Raw genomic sequence first — 24715 nt, 5'->3', positions numbered from 1 at the left:
TGCCTTTCCTTCAAGGATGCTATATGGAAGGTATCAACAAATACCGATCCAGGAAAGGACTTGTCCCTGTGATACCTATTCCCTGGACTCAATTGATCATATTCTGTTGGTCTGCCCTCTATATGAAACACCCCGTGGGAAATGGTTAAAAAATTGGCTTCTTTCCAAATATCACCTATCTACCCAAGCAAAATGTCAATTTTTATTAAATGATTCCGATCCGGAGGTTACTGCAGATGTTGCCAATTTTCTAGTGGATGTGATAAAAGTTCAAAAAGCCCAAAGTTTGTAATTTCTACTTTTGGGATTTACTGGCCTGTTTGTATCTTAATGACTGCATATTTTATGTACCTTCTGTAACAATTGTAATATTACTTATGCCATTAAAGGTTTTTCATTCATTCATTCATAGGAGAAAGAATCAGCCTGTATAAATATCAGGGGCTTTAAGAAATAGTCCGTACAGCTGTCAGCCTGAATATCGGCTCACGGCTTCAAGAAATAATCCGCACGGCTTTCAGCCTGAATATCGGCTCGCGGCTTTTTAGCCTTACAACCTACGAGCATCGGATCAGCTCGCCGCTCTTTTAGCCTTGCAACCTACGAGCATCGGGGCACAATTCTCTCCCGGTTTCAATCTTCCTTGAATTTGTTTCGGGACTTATGCAATGAGAGTTATGTTGAATGATCCAGTGAATGTTAACTGGTTTATAAGTGAATTATAATTGAAATAATATAATTCCGTTACAGCCATCAGTGCTTGCTTGGTATTTTGGTTAACACTGTTAATTAAGCACAAGGTAATGTTTTGAACTTTCAGGTACTAGCTGGAGATCTCCTGTTATTACAACTGATCTCCAGCCGATAGAGATCAGTTCACCTGGAGAAAACAGCCGCCTTGGCAATTGGACTCGATGGCGCTGAAGTCCCTCCCCAAACCCTGCACTCTTCAGGCTCCGCCCCCAAAACCTCCCGCCGGTGGCGAAGAGGGACCTGGCAACCCCATCTATGCCTTGTCTCACGCTGGTTGCAGTGGAGCATTGATTCACTGGTTGCAGTGGAGCATTGATTCACTGTTGCAGCGCATCTGAGCACCATCAGCGAAACCCCAAGTATTCACCAGTGTTCTCGTTCCTGGCCTTCTCCGTGCACCTCGTCTCTCCTTCCCGCCCCCCTCTACCTGATCGGTTGCATGCTAAGCAACAGAGACTTCTCTGAGACGAGCCAGGGCGCCTGCCCTCGAACACAGCCAAGCCTGGTAGTTAAAGAGACAAGACGTGGCAAGAATCCATGGCCTGATGGGGTCAGGGGTGGAGCCTCCCTGCCTCAGGCTGGGGTTTCACAATGCAGCCATCATCTCATCAGGTATAATTAGGAATTACATTTTGATCCTATCATTCTTTATGGAATTCGGCGCTCTACATAGCGTTTCTGGGAGGGTCCCCCCCGGAGGAGGGTCCGCGTCTTAACATCTGCTTAGTATGGTCCCAGTTCCAATCCCTGGCATCTCCAGTTAAAGGGTCTTGGGTAGCAGGGGCTGAGAAATGCCCTTCTCTGTCCGAGACCCTGGAGAGCAGCTGCCGGGCAGACTGGGCAAATCAGATCCGTTCATTTGATCTGTAAGTTCAGCACTTGAGTAGATCCAGCGTTTAGCCAAGTGGCTGAGTCAGGTACACTTGGACTGTCCCCTGGGACCCAAGGGTCTAGCGCCCCCCTACCTTTCCTTAGAAACCCAGGGTGGTGTAGTGGTTAAGAGTGGTGGTTTGAAGCGGTGGACTCTAATCTGGAGAACTGGGTTGGTTTCTCCACTCCTGCACACAAGGCCAGCTGGGTGACCTTGGGCTAATCACAGCTCTCTTAGAGCTCTTTCAGCCCCACCTACCTCACAAGGTGTCTGTTGTGGGGAGAGGAAGGGAAGGTGATTGTAAGCGGGTTTCATTCTTCCTTAAGTGGTAGAGTAAGCCAGTATATAAAAACCAGCTCTTCTTCTTCTTCTTCTTCTCCCTTGTGATTTCTCTTCCTCATTATTAATCAGAAGCTTTGTACAATAAAACAAACCTTTGAACATTTATAGAACGACACTGCTCGAGGCGGGTGCTTTCCAAAGTTCGGTTCTCCCCCTCTAAAATTAAAGTGGGAGATTTACTGTGCTCTTACAGACAAAATGGGATACTTTTAGAGTAAAAGGATAACCCCCTCGGAGGAGTCCCTCTGCGCTCCTGGGTGAGTCGCAATGGGAAAGAAGTTGTCATGCGGAGCGGAGATACAACAGGCAGCCTCCTTCGAGAATAGCTTATCCTGCTGTCATGCAGATGGAGCATTCCGACTGCATCTGATGCAAAGCGGAGATGGATTCATCTGGCCCCAAAGGAAGAGGGGGGCTTGTGCAAGAGACGGTTTTAGAAAAGGGATCTGTGGCAAGCGGAGGAGCATGTGGAGATGCGGAAGTCCTTTAATTGTGTCAAAGTTCACACATTCCATGGAATCTGTGCGGGTGACTCATCTGCCAGGAGTGGGAGCAACAGGCTGTGCGGAACATAATGGGGAAACATAATGAGTTTCTAGAAGACCTGGGTTCCATTGGCCTGTCTAGCCAGCCAGGACAGCCCCCACCCCAACATGTTAAAAAAAAGAAAGCTGTTTCCTTTTCTTTACAACAAAACCTTTTCATTTTGATCAGGGCAAAAGCACTCGGCACGTGGTTAGAAGGGCACAGCCAAAAGGGACAGAACTCTGGGCAACAAACAAAGGCAATGCTAAAAGTAGGGTTGCCAACCTCCAGGTAACAGCAGAAGATCTCCTGCTATTACAACTGATCTCCAGCCGATAGAGATCAGTTCACCTGGAGAAAATGGCCGCTTTGGCCATTGGACTCTATGGCATTGAAGTCCCTCCCATCCCCAAACCCTGCCCTCCTCAGGCTCCACCCCAAAAACCAGTGGCGAAGAGGGACCTGGCAACCCTAGCTAAAAGGAAGGTCAGGCCCTCTAACATACATTGCTTGCACTTACCTACAAATGTCGGAATTATTTAATTAAGATTGTAGGAAGAAAACTACATGTTGTGGTTGCCAACTAGGATTGCCAGCTCCATTTTGGGAAATACCTGGAGATTTTGGGGGTGGAGCCTGAGGAGGGCAGGGTTTGGGGAGGGGAGGGACTTCAGCGGGGTATAATGCAATAGAGTCCACCTTCCAAAGCAATCATTTTCTCCAGGTGAACTCAACTCTATTGCCTGGAGATCACTTGTAATAGCAGGCGATCTCCAGCCACCTCCTGGAAGATGGCAACTCTGTTGCCAACCAACAAGTGAGGCCTGGAGATTTCCTGGAATTAGAACTATCTCCAGACCATAGAGATCACTTCCTCTGGAGGAAAGGCTTCTTTGGAGGATACCCTGCTGAGGTCCCTCCCCAAACCTCATGCTCCTAAGCCTCTGCCCCAGATCTCCAGGAATTTTCCAACCCGGTTAGCAACTCTGCTACATGTATGTGCACACATTTGTGCATACACACATACAGTAATAATAATGACATCTACATTTGCAAAATGCCATACAGTAGTAATACACACATACAGTAGTAATAATGACATATAACTTTGCAAAATGCCATATGTGCACGTGCTGCATTATGTATTTATTTCAAACTATTTACTTAAAACTTTTCTGCCCTGCTTGTCTGTCAAGGAGAGCCAGCATGGTGTAGTGGTTAAGAGTGGTGGGGTGGAGCCGTGGTCTCTGATCTGGAGAACCGGGTTTGATTCCCCACTCCACGAGCGGCGGACGCTAACCTGGTGAACCGGATTGGTTTCCCCGCTCCTCCACATGAAGCCAGCTGGGTGACCTTGGGCTAGTCACAGCTCTCTTAGAACTCTCTCAGCCCCACCTACCTCACAGGGTGTCTGTTGTGGGGAGGGGAAGGGAAGGTGACTGTAAGCCGGTTTGATTCTTCCTTAAGTGGTAGAGAAAGTCAGCATACAAAAAACAACTCTTCTTCTTCAACTCAAACTGGTTTTGTAATAAAGCATCGATGGCGCAAAACAAAACAAAACAATTCTAATTATAACGACAACCCAAAGAACAAATACCGAAAGTCTCCAGTATGGGACTGTGGAAAGGGGCGAGTCTTTGGAAAATGGGCCAGATTTGCACCCTTTCTGGAGGTTGCTTTCTCCACACTCCCCAGAAGAATGTCTGTTGCTAAGGTGCCTGTGCTGAAAGAAGCGTGTCCCCGGCTGCCCTTCGCCTCCCAAGGCACAGCAGTGGCATAAGCAGGGCTGGATGCCCGGACTTTATTTGGCACTGGGGTTCAGACACCAAGAAGAGGTTCCTTCTGGGATGTGGGTCACTCAGGCCATTGTTGGCTTGCAAAGTTAAAACTAACCCCTTGAATTGTACCTGGGGCAAACTGGTAGCCAAGGATGAAGACAGTAGTAGTAGTAGTAGTAGTACGAGTCGGTTTTTATATGCTGACTTTCTCTACCACGTAAGGATCAAACCAGCTTACAATCACCTTCCCTTCCTCTCCCCACAACAGACACTCTGTGAGGTAGGTGGGGCTGAGACAGAGTGACTAGCCCAAGGTCACCCAACTGGCTTCATGTGGAGGAGTGGGGAATCAAACCCGGTTCTCCAGATCAAAGTCTACCGCTCCAAACCACCGCTCTTAACCACTACACCACAAATGATACTTGGGTGTCAGACTTCAGTACCTCGTCGCATCTCAGTAATGATAAACTTCGCTCCAGACGTTGCAGAGAGTTTAAAAGTTTTATTAAGAAAGCAAACGGGTCAGTACATCTATACAGACTTAAGGTCGGAATAAAGGCGGGGAAACTGCAGGTCATCTTTATAGGGGACGCACACTAGAATTGATGACACGTAACGGCTTTGAAATGCAAAACATCGGAGTTCTTTTGAGCTTCAAGCAATAACACCTTGAGAACAGAGAGCAGATTTACAATAGGCAGGCTTGCTTTGAAGTAGAAGCATCCATGCCTCCGGCCTTAACACCTTCCTCCCAAACTGAAGAGACTTTCCTACGAGACCGGGAGGGGGGGGAAAGAACACGGAGCTTGCTACCCGGGGCTCGAGTGGGCGCCCTTGCTGACATTGGGGGAGTGGGGGGTCACGTTCTGCCTAGATACAGAGGGGAACTTCTGACGACTTAAACAACTGGTTCCCCAACTATTAGTTGACCTTTTGTTTGCTTGCTTCAACGAAAACCTGTCGGTTCATTATCATTCTGTGTATTCCAAAAGTAACTGTCCATAAAATCCATGCTTTACCCACAAACAAACTTGTGGGATGGTATAGCCTGGCTGACTGCAATGGGAAACTTAACTCACTATTAATTTTCTTCCCCCTAGAACAGTGGTTCCCAACCTTTTTTTGACCAGGGACCACAAGGACATTTTAGTTCGGTGCAGGGACCCCAAGGTTCAAAATAAAAATTCCGAGAATTCGAAAATAAACTTTAATCATAACTGTTAGTTAAACATTAAACTTAGAATAAGATTTGAATATATATATTTTTATAATAGAGAACTTTTAATTGAAAATATTAACTTATTATGGGTTTATAACTTTGTTTCGCGGACCTTAATTTAGCTCTCGCGGACCCCTGGGGGTCCACGGACCCCTGGTTGGGAACCAGTGCCCTAGAACAAATGGGACATTATAAGTTTTTCTGAGTGCTGGGGAAAGGGCACTTTTCCTATGCTCAGAGATACTCATAATGAAGGAAGGTAAGCTATACGCAGAGGCACCCACCCAAGTGGTGAGGGAAAGCAGGCTCAGAGGATACCCATCTCTCAGAGAAAGCCCTCTGCCTATGCTCAGAGACACCAATCTCCAGGTGAGGGCACTCTTCCCAGCTCAGTGGCACTCATAGTGGGGTGTACATGTAGGAACTCCATATACAGATGCACCCATCATGCCCGTGTGGTGGGGAAAAGGAGGCTCAGAAGATACCATACCCATCTCCAACAGAAATCCCTCCGCTAAGGTTGTCAGTACTGCAGTCCAAGCTCTGCTCACGACCTGAGTTGGATCCCAACGGAAGTCGGTTTCAGGTAGCCGTCTCAAGGTTGACTCAGCCTTCCATCCTTGCGAGGTTGGTGAAATGAGGACTTAGCTTGCTGGGGGTAAAGTGTAGACCACTGGGGAAGGCAATGGCAAACAACCCCTTAAACATAGTCTGCCTAGTAAACGTTGGAATGTGACGTCACCCCATGGGTCAGGAATGACCTGGTGCTTGCACAGGGGACTACCTTTACCTTTAAGGTTGCCAACCTCCAGGTGGTGGCTGGAGATTTCCTGCTATTACAACTGATCGTCAGCTGATCGAGATCAGTTCCCCTGGAGAAAATGGCAGCTTTGGCCATTGGACTCTATGGCATTGAAATCCCTCCCCTCCCCAAATCCCTCCCTCCTCAGGTTTCGCCCCAAAAACCTCCTGCCTGTGCTCAGAGGCACCTATCTCCAGGGGAAGGCACTCTGCCCTGCTCAGTGATAGTCATAGCATACGCATGTGTGTGTGTGTGTGTAGATACTCCATGCACAGAGGTACTCATCATTCCTGTGTATTGGGAAAAAAGAGGCTCAGAGGATACCCATTTCTCCGGGAAAGCACTTTGCCCACGCTCAGAGGCACGCTCTTCCAGCGAAGAGACCACACCTCCAGCTCCGCCTCTTCTCTCTCGTTCCTTTCGCCAGCCTCTGATAGCCCCGCCCCTCTCGCTAGCTGGGCGTGGCTTCGGAGGTTTTCCCGCCCCATTAGCTCCGCCCCTCTCGCCAGCTGGGCGTGGCCTCGGAGGTCCCCGCCCCATTAGCCCCGCCCCTCTCACGAGCTGGGCGTGGCCTCGGAGGTTTTCCCTGCTCCATTAGCCCCGCCCCTCTCGCCAGCTGGGCGTGGCCTCGGAGGTCTTCCCCGCTCCATTAGCCCCGCCCCTCTCGCGAGCTGGGCGTGGCCTCGGAGGTTTTCCCCGCTCCATTAGCCCCGCCCCTCTCGCGAGGTGGGCATGGCCTCGGAGGTCTTCCCCGCTCCATTAGCCCCGCCCCTCTCTCCAGCTGGGCGTGGCCTCGGAGGTCCCCCCCCGCTCCATTAGCCCCGTCCTCGAGTCCTCCAGGCTCCCAGAATGCCGCCGCCGCCGCTCCCGGAAGTGGAGCCCGGCGCGGGGCAGGCCGGGATGGAGGAGGAAGAGCTGGACTTGGCCTGCGAGCTGGAGGCGGCTTTGCAGCTGGCGCCGGAGGTGCAGCTGGCCATCGAGCAGGTGAGCGGGGCGGCGGGCAGGGCCTCGCCCGGGGGGGCCCCGGCGCGGAACCCGCGTCCCCTCCCCACAAGGCCGCTCGCTGCTCAAAAAACACCAGCCCAAGCGGGAAGCGAGGCGCGCTGCAAAAACGCCCCGCCGCCGCGACCGCAGGCAAAGAAGCCCAAGGCCCTTTTCAGTCGCAGCGGGCTGCACCCCGGGCCTCCTCTCCCGACAGGCCGGTCAGGCCTCAAAGTCTAGGGGGGCCTCGGGGTGGGGAATCATAACAATTGTTGGCGTAGCAATATTAGATGATATTGTGACAGTACCCCAGAGATCTCCCGGTAATAATTGGCTTCCAGACTGCCAGGGAAGGCGTTTCTGCCTAGCTACAAGCCTGCCCTGTGCGCTGGGTCACTGGGCTAAGAGTCATGGAGTGTCAGAGGGAACGATAAACAATGATTGGAGAAACTGGATGAAACTGCAACTGTCCTGAGTCGCCTTTCTGTCTGGAATACAATCAGTCCAGGAGCACCTAAAAGACTAACAAAAATATGTTCTGGTAGGGTATGAGCTTTCGTGAGCCACAGCTCACTTCTTCAGATACCAGTAGTAGAAAAGGGCAAGTGTCCAGGAGCACCTTCAAGACAAACAAGAATATTTTCTGGCAGGGTGTGAGCTTTCGTGAGCCACAGCTCTGAAGAAGTCAGCTGTGGCTCACGAAAGCTCCTACCCTACCAGAAAATATTCTTGTTAGTTGGTTCTTGTAGGTCATCCGGGCTGTGTAACCGTGGTCTTGGTATACCAAGACCACGGTTACACAGCCCGGATAACCTACAAGAACCAATGTACTCTGACCGTGAAAGCCTTCGACAATATTCTTGTTAGTCTTGAAGGTGCTACTGGACTCTTGCCCTTTTCTACTACTGGTATCTGAAGAAGTGAGCTGTGGCTCACGAAAGCTCCTACCCTGCCAGAAAATATTCTTGTTAGTCTTGAAGGTGCTACTGGACTCTTGCCCTTTTCTACTCCTGCAGACAGACTAACACGGCTACCCACTGTGTAATACAATCAGATATGCATAACTTGTTGATGTATCGTCATAACTTGAATTTGGATAAATATCTCTTCCCCAGTATAATCGGGACTCAGAGATTTCTGCCCATTAGGGCCTCTGAGTCAGCAGCTGCAAAGAAACTGTTTTCTTGATAACGATCTTGGGTCTCCCTCTCCCCCTGTTTTACTGCAATATTACATCCAAAGTATAGAAGGATACCAACGGATATGTGTGTATTAAGTGCCGTCAAGTCACTTCCAACTCATGGCAACCCTATGAATCAGAGTCCTCCAAAATGTCCTATCTTTGACAGCCTTGCTCAGATCTTGCAAATTGAGGGCTGTGGCTTCCTGTACTGAGTCAATCCATCTCTTGTTGGGTCTTCCTCTTTTCCTGCTGCCCTCCACTTTTCCTATCATGACTGTCTTTTCCAGTGACTCTTGTGGTCTCATGATGTGACCAAAATACGAGTATCATCAGCACATTAATGACAAACAAACCCAAAACTACAAATGATTTGTCCTAAGGGCTTTCCATAGAGTTTGAAAAGCATGGGGGGTAGAAGTGTGCCTTGTGGAATCCCACAAGATAGGTCCCACGCTGAGAAAACTGGTTTCCAGCGGCAACCCTTAGAGTCTGATCCATTAGGAATGATTTGAACCAGTTTGATGCACATTCCCTGATACCTCCTTCTGCCTCCCGATGCCTCAACAAGATGATTTGAAAGACATCTGCATCTGAAGCTCCCCTGCACTGCGTTTGTGTAACTCAGGATTGTCTGCTGTGCCTGACATCAGCAGATTTCTGGGGCAAGAAAGTGCCCGGGAACCTTTGAAGTCAGTGATGCTCACACAGTGGCTTGGCAGCCAGCTGTGGTTCTCCTGAGCACTGTGCCCCAGCATGGCAACCTGACCCATGTTCCAGGAAAGCAGGCCATTTCTTTCAAAATTGAAAATGTCATTGTTACTATGCTCCCAAAATAAAAAGTGTAATTTTTACATTGCAACACAATTTGCCTGTGATAATTATAGCAAGATTGTGTAGATGCAGGGGTTTTATGTTTGAGGCTTGGTCAACATGTACAGCTGAATAAGGTGGTGAATGCAGGGGCATAATGTTGTTGAATGCCAGCCCATGAAACAAAGCTCCCAGTAGAAGAAGAATTGGTTTTTATATGCCGACTTTCTCCACCACTTAAGGAAGAATCAAACCGGCTTACAATAATCTTCCCCTCCCCACAACAGGCACCCTGTGAAGTGGATGGGGCTGAGAGAGCTGTGACTAGCCTAAGGTCACCCAGCTGGCTTCATGTGTAGGAGTGGGGAAACCAACCCAGTTCACCAGATTAGCATCTGCCGCTCATGTGGAGGAGTGGGGAATCAAACCTGGTTCTCCAGATCGGAGTCCACCACTCCAAACCACAGCTCTTAACCACTACACTACTCTGGCTCTCAGTAGTGGGAGGAGAGACAACCTTAGTTGCTCAGAAGTACTCTGGCAATTGAAAGGGTTATCTTATATATCACTGATACTCAGTGTCTGCGAAGCCATACGTGGCTTTGCAGAGCACTGTTTCCCAATGGGCCACCTGCCCTACGTATCAGGACAGGGAGCAAGGCCCTTGCCCAATGGGACTTGTGGTTGGTGGGTGGGGTTTCACCTTGAACCAATTGCTACTGCAGCAACAGATAAGCTGAGAGCCTCCTTGAGGTGTAGGCCTCATGCCAGGAATGGGAGTAAGTGTGGCTCTTTTGGTCGATGAGAATTGGGGAAGTGGCTCTCTGCAAGCCATGGAGTGAGTAGTAGAAGAAGAGTTGGGTTTTATATGCTGACTTTCTCTTACCACTTAAGGAAGAATCAAACTGGCTTACCAGTCACCTTCCCCTCCCCACAACAGACATCCAGTGAGGTAGGTGGGGCTGAGAGAGCTCTAAGAAGACTGTGACTCGCCCAAGGTCACCCAGCTGGCTTCATGTGGAGGAGTGGGGAAACAAATCCAGTTCACCAGATTAGCCTCCACCACTCATGTGGAGGAGTGAGGAATGAAACCTGGTTCTCTGTAATTAACGTTTCCTTTATATACCTACTGGTCCTGGACTGTAATAATAAAGACTGACTGACTGAAACCCAGTTCTCCAGATCAGAGTCCACCGCTCCAAACCACCGCTCTTAACCTCTACACTATGCTGGGTCTCCATGATTTGCAGGTGTTAAGAGACTGAATGTGGGGTCTTCTGCATGCAGGCCAGGTGCTTGGCCTCTAGGCGGTGGTCCTCTTGTTGAAACTGGGAGCCTCCCTGTAGAAGAGCAGAAAAACGTGCCTCGTGCCAAGTGGTTTGACTAGCTCAGGGTCGGCTGTTCTAGTTGGCAGCAGCTCTCCAGGGTCTTGGGCCAAGAAAGGTCTTTCCAAGCATGGCTCCCAAGGTCCTTTAATCCACAATTCGAGGGGCTGAACGTGGGCTTTTTCACCATCCAAAGCTCTACCACTGAGCTGTGGTTCCTCCCCATGGTTGGATTGCTGATGCTCACGTGGAGTTTGTTTGCACATAGGTGCTAAAGATTGGATTAGTTGTGTTAATTGCTAAAAATCTGTTAAACAAATGGTATATTGTTAGCAAAACCATCCGCGAGGCTAAGGCTGATTGCCACTCCGCCTCGCTTCCTCCTTGGGTGTTAACAGAATTGCACCAACTGATTGGAAGTGGGGTGTGCTTCATGTGGCTTGATGTAACAGATGTTATGAGACATTACAGTCTGTAAACCTGTAACGCCCTCTTGTTTTCTTTGCCTGTAGGTTTTCCCTAGTCAAGATCCTCTTGACAGAGCTGATTTTAATGCTGTGGAATATATTAATACGCTCTTCCCGACAGAACAAGTGAGTAACGTTCTTGGTGTTTTGTGCATGGGCTAACATGCTCATAAATAAAGAAGATGACTTTTGAGCATGTGCAGAATTCTCTTTGCCCAGTCCCATGTCCATACCTGGAATGCAGGTTCACAAGCATTGGCACCTCTCTTTTAAAAAATAACTTGAAAAGCTTGCCGCAAAATGTCTTTCTGCCTCAAACTTTGCATAGCTGAAGGGTCATTAACTTGTGATTTGGAGATATAGTTTGATTTTATCTGTAATATTTATTCTGCCTTTTGCATAGAAACTCAAGGCCTATTACCCAATGTAAGTCAATGCAATCAGCAGGATGAGATATATGGCAGACGGTGTAATAGGACCCGGATTGCAGAAATCTGAAACAAAGCATATGTGTTAAATGTGACCCGTGAGAAAAGCAAAAAACGGTGTTACATAAGTAGAAACACAGTGCAGGGGAGGGTAAGATAATATGTTCAGCGACAGACAGTACGCACTGCACGCAGTATCTCTGCCACAGATGCTATGCATGTCTGCGGTCCTCTCTCTTTTCCAGAACCTTTACTTGATTCTGTGGGCTTGAAATCTTTTCAAGCTGTAGGGTGGAAGTTTATTTATGTTGTGATTTGTAGCCCGTCCTCCCCAGCCAAGGCCAACTCAGGGTGGGTTACATAATTTAAAATTTGTACCAACAGTATTAAAACTTATAGTAAAACCCAATTAATATCAAACTAAATCCAGAGATGGTGCAACAGTCCCGTCCTATTGGCCAAGCAGACAGGCAGGCATCCTTTCAGGTTGATCTTATATACACATGGAAGGAGGGAGGGGGAGTAGGGAAGAGTTAGAAACATAAGCCATTTATGCTTGATTACTTAGCCTCACAGGGCTTCGGGGCTTCCTTTGGATTATTCATTATTTTTCCAAACTTCAGAAGTAACTTCTTAGCTGCTGTGCACTTGTCCTTTTTTATCACAATTTAAAATGTCTCGATCCCAAGACGAAGCTGATTGAGGCAATATCTGTGAAGAGTCTTTGTGTTTCTCTTCCCCTGCCCTTGCTCGTTTGTCCCTTCCTCATCCAACCTCTCCCAGAGAAGCCATTTTGGTCGGTTTCGGCAGCAAATGTAAAGCTCTGGGAATGGAGCCTGCTGTCCCCCGCCCCCCTTAGGAGTCCTCTCTGGTCAGTTTCACAATTGTAATGATCTCTGAATGAAGCCCGCTGTCTCCCCCCTCCCTTCATAGGCTTCATCTCTGGTCAGTTTCAGCAGCATTTGTAATGCTCTCCAACTGAGTTGGCTGTGTCCCCCATCCCACCCACCCCCACACGCCTCATAGGCTCCCTCTCTGGTCAGTTTCAGTAGCGATTGTAATAATCCCCCCCCCCCCCCGCTTCATTTCTGTAAACTATTTTAGTGGGTTTTTTTCCCTAAAATAATGCTTTAAAACAACAACAACAAAAGTCTTTGGGGCAAAAAGCCCCCATGCATACAGCTTTGAAAATTCAGATCAGAAAACTGTGTCTGCAGAGCTACAAACCCAGCACAAATTTCCCCTGCGTAAACGGCCCTAAAGAGTTGCTTTTGTTTCCAAGAAGGGTCAACCAGATGCCCCTGGGAAGCTCAGAAGCATCGTGGAGCTGGCTTCCCGTATGTCTCTGGTAATATGAGGCATGCTGACTCTGTATCAAAGGTTTAGTCAGCGTCTGTCACGGCTAATGCACATATCCTCGGTACATTTGTCTAGTCCTTTTTGAAAGCTGTATAAGCTTCTTCCTCAAAAAAACCTCTGAAGTCAACTCATGAGATACGAGGATGGATCCTCTCATGAGTAAGTAGCAGGTTAAAGCAGAGGACACAGAAGGTAGGAGTGCCTAGACAGTTTTTGCAGTGGAGGGAAGTAAGCAGTGGGGTCCCACTGGATTGTTGTTATGTGCTGCTTAACATATTTATACGTAATCTGCATTCAGGGCTGAGTAGTGAAGCGTCCCAAGTTTGCAGATGGTATTGAAATTTTCAGGAGAACCGAAGCAGATTGTGAAGGGCTTACATGGCTACATGAAGCTGCCTTCTACTGAATCAGAGACTTGGTCCATCCAAGTTGTATTGTCTACTCAGACCGGCAGCAGCTCTCCAGGGTCTCAGGGAGAAGGTCTTTTAGATCACTTACTTGCGTAGTCCCTTTAACTGGAGATGCCGGGGATTGAACCTGGGACCTTCTGCATGCCAAGCAGACGCTCTACCACTGAGCCATGGCCCCTCCTAAAGGATCTCTCCAAGTTGGGAGTGTGTAGTAATGTGGCAAATGAGGTTAAGTTTGGGAACTGTTAAGCAATGCCTTGTAGAGACAAACAGTCCTCTTTGCTCAGCATATGGACTGATGGAGCCTCAACTGGCAGAGAAATCCAGTCTAGTAAAAATGTCAGTGTGCAGCAGCAGCAGTGAAAAAGGCAAATCTCGTGCTAGGGATTACTCGGAAGGAGATTAAGAATAAAACTGCCAACATCATAACGCCTGTATAGGAATTTGTGTTGTGGCGGAATTGGGAATATGGTTTATAATCCTGTTTGCCTCATCGCAAAACAGACATTGCATAATTGGATGGTGGAGAAAGACTAAAAAGTTCTTTTTCAGTTCAGGAAAAGATCTCTAAGGTGAGGCATGATAGAGGTTTATAACATTATGTGTGGGGTGGAGAAAGTTGGGAGACAGAAGGTTTTCTACCTCTTGCAAAATATGAAAACTCGGGGACAACCAGTGACATTGATGGGCAGGACAGATGACAGGAAGCGTGCATCTTCATGCCGTACATTATTAACTTGTGGAACTCACTGTCACAGCCTGTCACAAAAGGGGGTTCGACAAATTCGTGCAGTGGCCTATTGACGGTCTAAATGGAACCTCCATGTTCCAAGGCAGCCAACCTCTGAATATTAGTTGTCAGAGGGCAGCACAGATTTGTGCCCTGCTTGCTGTCCTCTTAGAAGCGTTTGATCGGCTGCTGCAGAAAACAAAACGGTGGAGTTGGTGGGCTTTGGGGCTGTTCAAGCTGAGCTGTTCTTATGTGGTAGTGACCACTATAAGCTTGTGCGTAGCGTAGTGTCAAAGAGGCTGCCAGTGTAACCCCTGGTTCAAATACCACCTCTGCCCTGACACAGCCTCCCTCCCCCTCCCGGCAGTATTGATATAAATGCAGCTTGTCTAGCAGGTTCCTAAAGACTTCTCAGATGTGCTGGACTGCCCATCTTGGCATGGGCCCAAATAGCTTTGGAGAAGGTACCCCATGGATCAGATCCTGCAAACATCCTAGCACAGGTACACAAAGGCATCTCTGCGTTTATTTATGTTAAAGATTTCCCCCCTTTTGTCTCTGAACTTCAAAATGGCATCCATGTTTCAGTTAAGCTGGCGTGGTGTAGTGATTGAGAGTGGTGGTTTGGAGCAGTGGACTCTAATCTGGAGAAGCGGGTTTGATTCCCCACTCCTTCACATGAAGTCTGCTGGGTGACCTTGGGCCAGTCACAGTTTTCTCAGAACTCCCTCAGCCCGCGCAGAGCCAGGGACAGGTGGAGTCGTCTTTCTGTCTGGCAGCGAAATGCAGAAAGCCTTCGCCTTTCTATGAAGCCAGCAGACGAAGGCTGGAAGAGCACTTTCTTGCAACTTTCTGTGAGATCTAATCAGCGAAGGTGTTTTATGCCATGGGGGTGGGGGAGCTGCCACCCTCACTGCGACCAGGAGGATCTTCAGGAAAGCCCCCCCCCCCTGACAGCAGCTGTTCGACTGAACAAAGCTGGTGGGCATTTGAGTATTGCTCAGTGTCCTGTCGAGGACGGCTGCGTTTTTGTGGTTTCTGTGTATCCAATATGTTCGCACACCCATGCTTCTTTTTTTTAAAGATATTTTATTAGAATTTTCAAAAAAAAGATAACAAACAAACATACATACACTTCCATCCATACAGTTTGCGCTTCCTCCTGGAGTCAATCTTAAGCATTACTCTATTATTATATTTACTTGATATATTCTATCTATAGTAGATATTTTGCTTTAAATTAAACATTATTTAATTTGTCTGTGATCATACTCTAGCTTTATCTTGATCTCTATCTTATTTATCTATCTCTCTTGATTATTAAACTGGATTTTCCATTTAGCATTTTCAAAACAACATCCCCGTTTCTTCTGTGAATCTTCAATCTTTCTTTCTTTCAACATGCACACCCATGCTTCCGTGTCACATTGAATGTGGGTGTTTGTGATGTTTTATGCTCCTCTATGCTTTTCACTGCTCCATCTTCGAGGTCTCCTTCCCCCCCCCCCCACTCACTCTGTGCAGTTTCCTCCGATTTCTGGGAACGGCGGGTTCAAGGTTTTGTGCTCAATGGCTTTTTGTAATGAAATTTCGCACTGCCTCATTCGCCCACCAGAGGTCACTGCTGCCCTCTGGCTGAGTGAATAATGGACCTCCCAAAAAGCTTCCTGTGCTTCAAATGCTGCCCAGAAAGCAAAACACCTCTATACCAAATATACAAGTCACAAAGTCAGTATAGATAAGCACACTAATACATCATATTCTTAAATAGAAATTTTATAATTCTCAAATACATACTCCAAAAGGTGTTAAATATCAATCATAGACATACTCGCAGTCCAAAGTCCCTACAACAAGTTCAAAAATAAAACTTACTGTTAACCCAGTGGTTGTTGACTTGACAGTAAATTCCACAAGCTCACGGTGGCCTTTTTCACTAGCATAATTATAGCTTCACAAAAGTTGTTCACAAGCACAGACGGTCATCTAGAGAATTCACCGTTTCATAAGTTATCTTCTTCAGTGTGCCATTAAAGAGCTTGTCACATAGCAAAACAAAAATAAATGCATGTCAATATATATCAAAAATATATCACTGTGTTAACAGCAAGTTTTATTTTTGAACTTGTAGGAACTTTGGACTGCATGTATGTCTATGATTGATATTTAACACCTTTTGGATTATGTATTTGAGGATTATAACATTTATATTGTCATTTAAGAATATGATGTATTAGTGTGGTTATCTGTACTGACTTTGTGACTCAAATGCTGCAAAGCCAGGCGTCCCAACAACCCATGACTTGGCAATCTGCAGCTTAAAGGGAGACCCGTGTTGAACACATGAAGCTGCCTTCTACTGAGTCAGACCCTTGGTCCATCCAAGTCAGTACTGTCTACTCAAGCCGGCAGCAGCTCTCCGGGGTCTCAGGCAGAGGTCTTCCACATCACCTACTTGCCTAGTCCCTTTAACTGAAGATGCCAGGGATTGAACCTGGGACCTTCTGCATGCCGAGCAGATGCTCTACCACTGAGCCATGGCCCCTCCCCAAGGTATCTTTCTTGGATACCCGAATCTCCAGAGTTGGGTAGGTTGCAGGATATGAAGATAAGAGGATTGTGCCCTGCCCGACTGAGCTTACAAAATAAATGTGGGCAGTTGGGTGGGGAGGGCAGCCAAGTTCAATGGGACTTATTGCTTTGTAAATGTGGTTTAAGATTGCTGCAATGTGCTGGTTTCATAATCTTTTCCTCTCCCGGGCGGCTGTAATTTTGCAAGGAAGCTTAGGAATCTGCAGCAGGGAAAGCCTGACATCCTGTCCAAACTACAGTGCCCAGGATTCCTTGGGAGGGGGTAAGGTTGCCCAGTCCCTCTTCACCACCAACGGGAGGTTTCTGGGGCGGAGCCTGACGAGGGCAGGGTTTGGGGAGGGGAGGGACTTCAATGCCATAGAGTCCAATTGCCAAAGCAGCCATTTTCTCCAGGTGAACTGATCTCTATCGGCTGGAGGAAGGGGTTGATGCAGAACACTTATGGTACCTTAAACCAAATCAGGTTTGCAACACAGATGCTTGCATTTGGGGAGTGAGGATTAAAGGGGCAACCACCCCTTCTTATTTTTCTATGGGCACTTCACACCACATCTGTTAAACTCTGGTGGATCTACTGAGCGCGTCTTCAGATTTTGCGTGGACAGTGAAACGATCGTGTCTCCCTTTTTGTCTTGCAGTCTTTGGCGAACATTGATGATGTGGTGAATAAAATCAAGCTGAAAATAAGGCAAGTGGCCGGTGGCTCTGCCCCGTCAGGCCGATGAGCACAGGAAGCCTTCTGCTGAGCCACATCTATTGCTCCATCTAACGCGAGGGCCTTAGAAGAGCCCTGCTGGGTCAGACCAACAGGCCATCGAGTCCAGTGCTCTGTTTCCCAATGCCCTGGAAGGACCCACAGAAAGGACACAGAGGCCTCTCTGAAGTACTCCCAGCAACTCATTTGTAGATAGACTGCCTCCAAACCTGGAGGCTCCAATTAACTGCCATGCCAGATAGCTATTCATAGAATCATTGAGTTGGAAAGGACCACCACGGTCATCTAGTCCAACCCCCTTCACAATGCAGGAAATTCCGAACTACCTCCCCCCCGCACACACACCCAGTGACCCCTACTCCATGCCCAGAAGATGGACAAGGTGCCCTCCCTCTCATGATCCGCCTAAGGTTATAGAATCAGCATTGCTGACAGATGGCCACCTAGCCTCTGCTTAAAAACCTCCAGGGAAGGAGAGCTCACCACCTCCCGAGGAAGCCTGTTCCACTGAGAAACCGCTCTAACTGTTAGAAAATTCTTCCTAATGTCTAGCTGGAAACTTTTGATTTAATTTCAACCCGTTGGTTCTCATCTGACCTTCTGAAGCAAACAGAAAACCACTCGGCACCCTCCTCTCTATGACAGCCCTTCAAGTGCTTGAGCATGGTTATCATATTCCCTCTCAGTCTTCTCCTCTTCAGGCTAAACATACCCAGCTCCTTCAACCTTTCCTCATAGAACTGTGTCATATTGACACAGCGGGCCTGGTGTTGTCTGCTGGAACTGGCAGCAGCTGTCCATGATCTTTTTTGCAGCCCTAGTATTTGAAGAGACCCAGCGTGGTGTAGCGGTTAAGGTGCCGTACTAGGACCTGGGAAACCCAGGTTCAAATCCCTATTGGTGCCATGGAAACTTGTAGGGTGGCCTTGGGCCAGTCACACACTCTCAGCCCTGACCCTGGCTGGTGTTTGGATGGGAGACCTTCAAGGAATACCAGGGGCGTGACGCAGAGGCAGGCAATGGCAAACCACCTCGGAACGTCTCTTGCCTTGAGAACCCTTTGGGGTTGCCATAAGTCAGCTGTGACTTGGTAGGAGAAAAAAAGTACATCTTAGACAGGGATAAGATGGAGAGACCATGGATTTAATTTGGAACTTTCTGTCCGCAAAGGGCTGTGCTCTTCTGATAAGTGAGGGGTTCTTTCCCTGGGGAGGGGTCAGCGTTTGGGCCCAGAACCCAAGGGAATTTACTACACCTCACCCACTGCATCATGCCAGCATGTCCAAATTTCAGTATCTGTTATAAAGATAATTGGATTCTTTCTGATATTTTTGGGAAAGTGGAAACAAGAATCTCCCTTTGCAGGTGAGATTGATTAAACTTTCCTTGTACACAGCAGTGGAACGTGGCTTAAATGGGGGCTGCTGTGGCTGGTCTTCGCTTTCCCAAAAGCATTCTGACTCAATGGCACATTTGATGCTGGTGTGGCCCATTACTGTCCCGTCTTTTCTTTGTAGGCGCTTGGACGATAACATCCGGACCGTGGTGAGAGGGCAGACCAACGTGGGACAAGATGGCCGGCAGGTAGGTTTTTCTCCTTTGGCCAAATAAAGACTGGGGGAAGGAGGCAATTTTTAAAATGGCATGTGTGCGTGTTTCGCTGATCCATCTCCTCCTCTGGGAAACTGTGTGGACTGTGCAAGACACCGGATTATTTTTCATTGGCAAGAGAGCAGCTGGCTTTGAGTCGTCAGAGAGTTTCTGCGCCGTATTGGCTTAGAAAGTAGAAAGTCCCCCGTTCGAATCATGCCCTTGATCTAAAACCACTTGCAGAGGCCACTTTGTCACCACATGTGTGGCTAGCTAGTGAGATGTGTGAGGGTAAATGTTTATCTGTTCCCAAATAGAGTGCTCTTCTCCAAGGCCAGATTAAATGCACTGCCGTTGGGCTTTGCTACGCCTGTGAGCGGTGAAGTCTTCGTCTTAGCCTGCTTGTCTTTGAATAAAGCGTTTTTCTTCCGACCACACGTGTTTGAGTGAGTCCTTTACATGGATCGAGAGGTGGACACCTGAGCTTGACAGGGAGTTAGCAGGCAGATTTCCAGGGGTCCCCTTTTCCAAGCGACTTTGTGATTGTGAATCAGGGAGTTTGGACACTGTTTGGCGTTTTTTTGTAGATTGTAAAAAGCATGATCTCACCAGAGACAAATGGTCACAATACACATTCAGAGGTTGGGACCTGCCCTAAAGCAAAATATAGTTGCAAATTTATTGGCTGATACTGATCCAAATGTTACCCTTGCTGTGGCAAAAATTTTATCTATGGTTTTTAATGATAACTGTACTTTTAACTGTACTGTTTATATATTATATTTTTGTATGTTTGGTTATTTATGTATTACAGAATGTATTGAATTTGTTTTGCTCATGACCTGTTGGTCCACGAGGATAAAGAATGGAATAAAGGAAATAAAGGAGGGTGCTATTAATCCAGTGGGGCAGCAGCAACAGCTGGTGGTCAGATATAGAATGTGGGTTGCTAGTATAGCATAAGAGCCCTGTGGCGCCGAGGGGTAAGCTGCAGTACTGCAGTCCAGGCTCTGCTCACAACCTGGGTTCGATCCTGACGGAAGTTGGTTTCAGGTAGCCGGCTCAAGGTTGGCTCCGCCTTCCATCCTTCCAAATTCAGTAAAATGAGTACCCAGCTTGCTGGGGGTAAAGTGTAGATCAGTGTTTCCCAAACTTTTTGAGTCATGGAGCATTTTCAGGAGAGAAATTCGTTATGGAGCACTAATTTTCAAATAGCGCTTATATACTCAACTGAATGACAGTAGTGTTTTTCTTTCCAATCTCTTCACGGAGCACTGGGAGATGTTTCGCAGAGCACCAAGTGTTCCTTGGAGCACAGTTTGGGAACCTCTGGTTTAGACGACTGGGGAAGGCACTGGCAAACCACCCCATAGACATAGTCTGCCTAGTAAACGTCGGGATGTGACATCACCCTATGGGTCATGAATGACCTGTTGCTTGCACAGGGGACCTTTACTTTTAGTATAGCATAGTATTAGAGAGGAGACAGACAGAAAAGCTTTCATGTAAAATGCTGTGTAAATTATACTTTGGAATTGTGGGCAGACTTTCTCTTGCATCTTTATCTCACCCTTTCTCCAAGGAGCTCAGGGTGGTGCGAATGAATCTCACCTCTTCATTTTATCCTCACAACGGCCTCGTGAGGTAGGTCAGTGACTGACCCGGCAAGCTTTGTGGCAGAGCAGGGATTCAGATCCAGGTCTCGTTGCTCTCTAACTGCTGTACCACGCAGGCTCTGGATGTTCACAAGGGATGTAGCAGTGTGACTCTGTCACATTTAAGCAAGGATTGAAAAGCTGCTTCCTGTTGGGCCGAGCTCTCTTAAGCTGGGTCATATACCCTTAACCTCTTCCGCCTTCTGAAACAAAATAAGCTGGGAGCACAGTGTAATTATCGTCAGAGTATTATGTACTTTGGTCCCAGCTTATTTTGTTTCTGGTGGGTGTAGCCATGTTAGTTAGTTAGTAGTAGAACAAAATTCAAGTCCAGCAGCACCTTAACATTTTAGTGAGTCAAAGCACACTGCGTCAGATATGCCATTAGATGTGATGAATCATAATGGGTAGCTGTGTTAGTCTGTCTGTAGCAGTAGAAAAGAGCAAGAGTCCAGTAGCACCTTGAAGACTAACATTTCTGGCAGGGTATGAGCTTTTGTGAGCTACAGCTCACTTTTTCAGATACAGCTAGAATGTGAGTCCATCTATCCTTAAGTAGAGAAGATTGAATTTATCCTTAAGTAGAGAAGAGTGAATTCATCTATCCTAAAGCAGAGAAGATTCAATTTCATCTATCCTGAATTCACTCTTCTCTACTTAAGGATAGTTGGGCTCATATTCTAGCTGTATCTGAGGAAGTGAGCTGTAGCTCACGAAAGCTCATACCCTGCCAGGAATTTTGTTAGTCTTTAAGGTGCTACTCTGGACTCTTGCTCTTTTCTAGGTCCGATGAAGTGAGCTTTGACTCATGACAGCTGTCAGTCTTAAAGCGCTGAAAACCCCAAAAGGGGTCGCCATAAGTCGGCTGTGACTTGACGGCACTTTACACACACAATCCTCGGGTAGCCCGGCTGCTTGCGGAGCGTGAGAGCTCGCTGTGAATAAAATGCTATCCTCTTGGTCATTTTGCGCGAACAAATCCCAGCAACCTATTTCTGCTTGCATGAAGATATTTATTAGTGCCGGTAATATTTGTGTTTGCTGTAACGTTAGCTTGCTGCGGCATGATAAAAGCATTGCTATAGAAATGCTAGGGGAGCTGAACCGGCTAATGCTTTGAAAGGCCTGTGTGTCATGGGGGGGGGGTCGGTGCAGCAGGGGTAGTTGTGGGGGTGGGCAGAGCCTTGACTCTCAGCTCTCCTCATCGCAGCTTCGTTGAAATGGAAGCCGTGTTTGTTAGCACAAAGCCAACAAAAATGTCAAGAATTTCTCAGCTTCAGCAGGTCAGAGTGCGGACGGCCAGAGCCGGTCAAATTACACAGGCGAGGCTGTTGAATAAGCGTTTCAGTCTGCGGTGGACGTATGCCCTCTTTTTCTCTCTCTCTCCAACCCCCCACAAGCCAGACGAAAAAGAAACATCACAAATGATCGCTATTCCTTTCTTTTCCTCGGTTGCTCTTACCTGGGGGAGAGGAGAGGCCAGATTGTCTGAGATAATAGCCTAATGAACATTTCTTGTAGGGCTGAAAGACACCCCCCCCCTTTCTCTGGCATACTTTGGCCTCCTGCTCCCCCCCTTTTGAACACCACTGTGCCTTCAGAAGAATGACAGTAACTTAGAAATCTTCTATAAGGGAAAGCAGACCTAAGGGGTTACCACATTATGTATTCCCAGCGATGTATTAAGAGTTTGAAAACGTTATAAAAAATACTGTTCGCACGTTGTTTGGCCCCTTTAGCTGTGAAGACGTCTTCCAACCATTTATAAGCCGTGGTATCCAAAAACCCTTTTAAAGCGATGTTTTTTATAACATTTTCAAACTCTTAATACATCGCTGGGAATACAAAGTGCGGTAACCCCCCTGTTTTATTTTCCTTTTCCGAAGGCCAAAAGGGAGACTTGAAAAGGCCTTTAGTGGGCCGCACGTTCGGATGGATTGCTTTGTATCTCTGCAAATATCGGCTTAGCCCAAGAATTTCTCTTGTCTGTCTGGATTTTGGTTTATTTCAAAGTTAAGGTCATGGAATTTATAATTGGGGGAGAGAGCGGGGATACAGTATCAGGGCAAACACAGAAGTCGCAGCTTAGTCTGTGTGGGCAGGCAGGCTCGTGATGCTTCCTTGAGGGCTAGTGACTTTCCGGCGGAGCCGGATTCCTGTTGGCAGCCCCAGGCTGACGGTATTCTTGCATACGGAAAGGTCATGTGAATTACCTTGGAACACCCCCACACACACATCTGGGACAAAAGATTCTTTAACTGTATTTACCCCTTGCCTTTGCGGTAACCATGGGGTACAGGAGCCAGCAGGGGTCCGACTATTCCTTTAGTGGGGAAGAGTTCTGCAGGGCCTGCAAGACAGAGCCATTCCGCCAGGCCCGGCAGAACTCTTCCCCACTAAAGGAATAGTCGGATCCCTGTTGAGGACAGCCGGGAATATCATCATCTGCTGGCCTCCCCGTCCCCCTCCCTCTGGGTCTACTATTGATGTCAACTGAGGGGTAACTTGCTGCGTATATTTGGCAACATGAGCAGTGTTTAGGCGCCATCCGTATTTTTGTATTTTGTAGTTTTAAGATTTTCATTTGGATTTTATTGTTTAAATTCAGTTTTTTGGCTAATTTTATTGTTGATTACATTATGGTATTTGTATGATGTTACCCGCCCTGAGCTAGCTTCGGCTGGGGAGGGCAGGCTATAAATCACAAAATAAATAAATAAAATACAATAAATAAAATGTAACCCCCTACCCCATGGCTTACAGTAACCTGCCTCACTATAAAGCATCCACCCCAACAGTTTAACAGGGGTGTCGAACTCAATTGTTACGGGGGCCAGAGATGACATAAATGTCTCTTGCTCGGGCTGAGCCATGGCTCGCCAGCCCAGATTTAGAGTGGTGGTGGGTGGGGATGGTCGCCTCAGCTGGCTCGCGGGCCGGATAAGAGCGCTCAAGGGGCCGGATCCGGCCCATGGGCCTTATGTTCGACACCACTAGTTTACTGCGAGCACATACAGAGTCCCAACGTATTTTAGCTTCCTTACTTTCTGGTAAGCTTGTGTTTTGTTTTGTTTTTAAATCTGTTTTGTCCCTTTTGTAACATTAGTAGACAGTGCTTTTAAAAAGCATGTTTTGTTGATGACCCTCTTGTGGAAGGGAAGGGGGGTGGCAGCGGAACATTCCTGGGCAGGGTGAAACACAAGTGTCACGACTCCCCCAGTCTCAGACATCGGTTATTTGCAGTGCCTTGGCAGAGACCTAGGAAGTGGATCTTGCTGCCACCGGCTTGCCCTGGTGTCTGCAGAGAGCTTTTGCTGCAGATGTTCTCCAACCCACCTGCCCCTCTCCTTACGTTTAGGGTTTCTCAGACTTGGCGTGGGGACGCTGTCGAGTTTGCGGAACGCTCAACATCTGGAAGACTGCCCTTCAGCAGAATTGGCGGGGTGGCTTCCTCGTCTCTCTGCTACTCTCCCCCTCCCGTGGCTTTTCTCAGAAGCCCAAAATAGACTATTGAAGCCTTTTAAAAATTATTTTTACCCCAGTTTTCCCACCCTATGTGGCCTTCAAGGCAGCATACAAAATCCATCTAAAAGTGACTAATAATATCCATCTGAAATCCATCTAAAAGTGGGTTAATAATGCATTCCCCCACAAAACTATAAAGCGGTGGTTCTCAACCTGAGGTACATGTATCCCCAGGGGTATGAACCAGGAAGTTTAGGGGTACACAAAAAAAATTGAATAATGGCGGGAAAAGGCATGTGCAATAACAGCAACGACATTAATTACAAACATTTTGGTAATATGAGATGTACAATGTATGGAAACGGGCTGCCAAGGGGTACACAGGTGAAAAAAGGTTGGCAACCACTGCTGTCAAGGTAGCCCCGGCCCTCAGTTTGCAAGACCTGAGCAAGGCTGTTAACAAGAGGACGTTTTGGAGGCCGTTGATTCATAGGGATGCCATAAGTCGGAATAGCCTTGATGGCACTTCACGCAGACATACACACCCCATACAGATATACCTGTGTTAGGCAACTTTGGCAAATGGAAAGCTTGGGGAGAGAGAAGGAACTGTTTCCCAATCACTAGTCATGATGCATACCTATTTTCTCCAGGATCAGGGGTCCACGCCCATCATATTAGGTGATGTGGAATGCAGGCAGGATGGTGCTGCTGC

The 24715-nt window shown here is 47.5% G+C and overlaps 1 protein-coding gene across 1 annotated transcript in view; it reads left to right on the top strand.

The window, feature by feature from the left end:
* Positions 1-7171: 7171 nt before the first annotated feature.
* Positions 7172-24715, top strand: part of VPS53 (VPS53 subunit of GARP complex) — a 56986-nt gene continuing 39442 nt past the window's right edge. The window contains exons 1-4 of the mRNA XM_056865093.1: positions 7172-7274; positions 11102-11182; positions 17214-17263; positions 18808-18874. Of these exons, the coding sequence (XP_056721071.1) occupies positions 7191-7274; positions 11102-11182; positions 17214-17263; positions 18808-18874 (282 nt within the window). The 5' untranslated portion in view covers positions 7172-7190. The remainder of the gene's footprint in view (positions 7275-11101; positions 11183-17213; positions 17264-18807; positions 18875-24715) is intronic.

Source organism: Euleptes europaea, chromosome 19 (assembly GCF_029931775.1).
Source record: "Euleptes europaea isolate rEulEur1 chromosome 19, rEulEur1.hap1, whole genome shotgun sequence".
Lineage (NCBI taxonomy): Eukaryota > Metazoa > Chordata > Lepidosauria > Squamata > Sphaerodactylidae > Euleptes > Euleptes europaea.
This window is presented reverse-complemented; position numbering and strand designations above follow the sequence as displayed.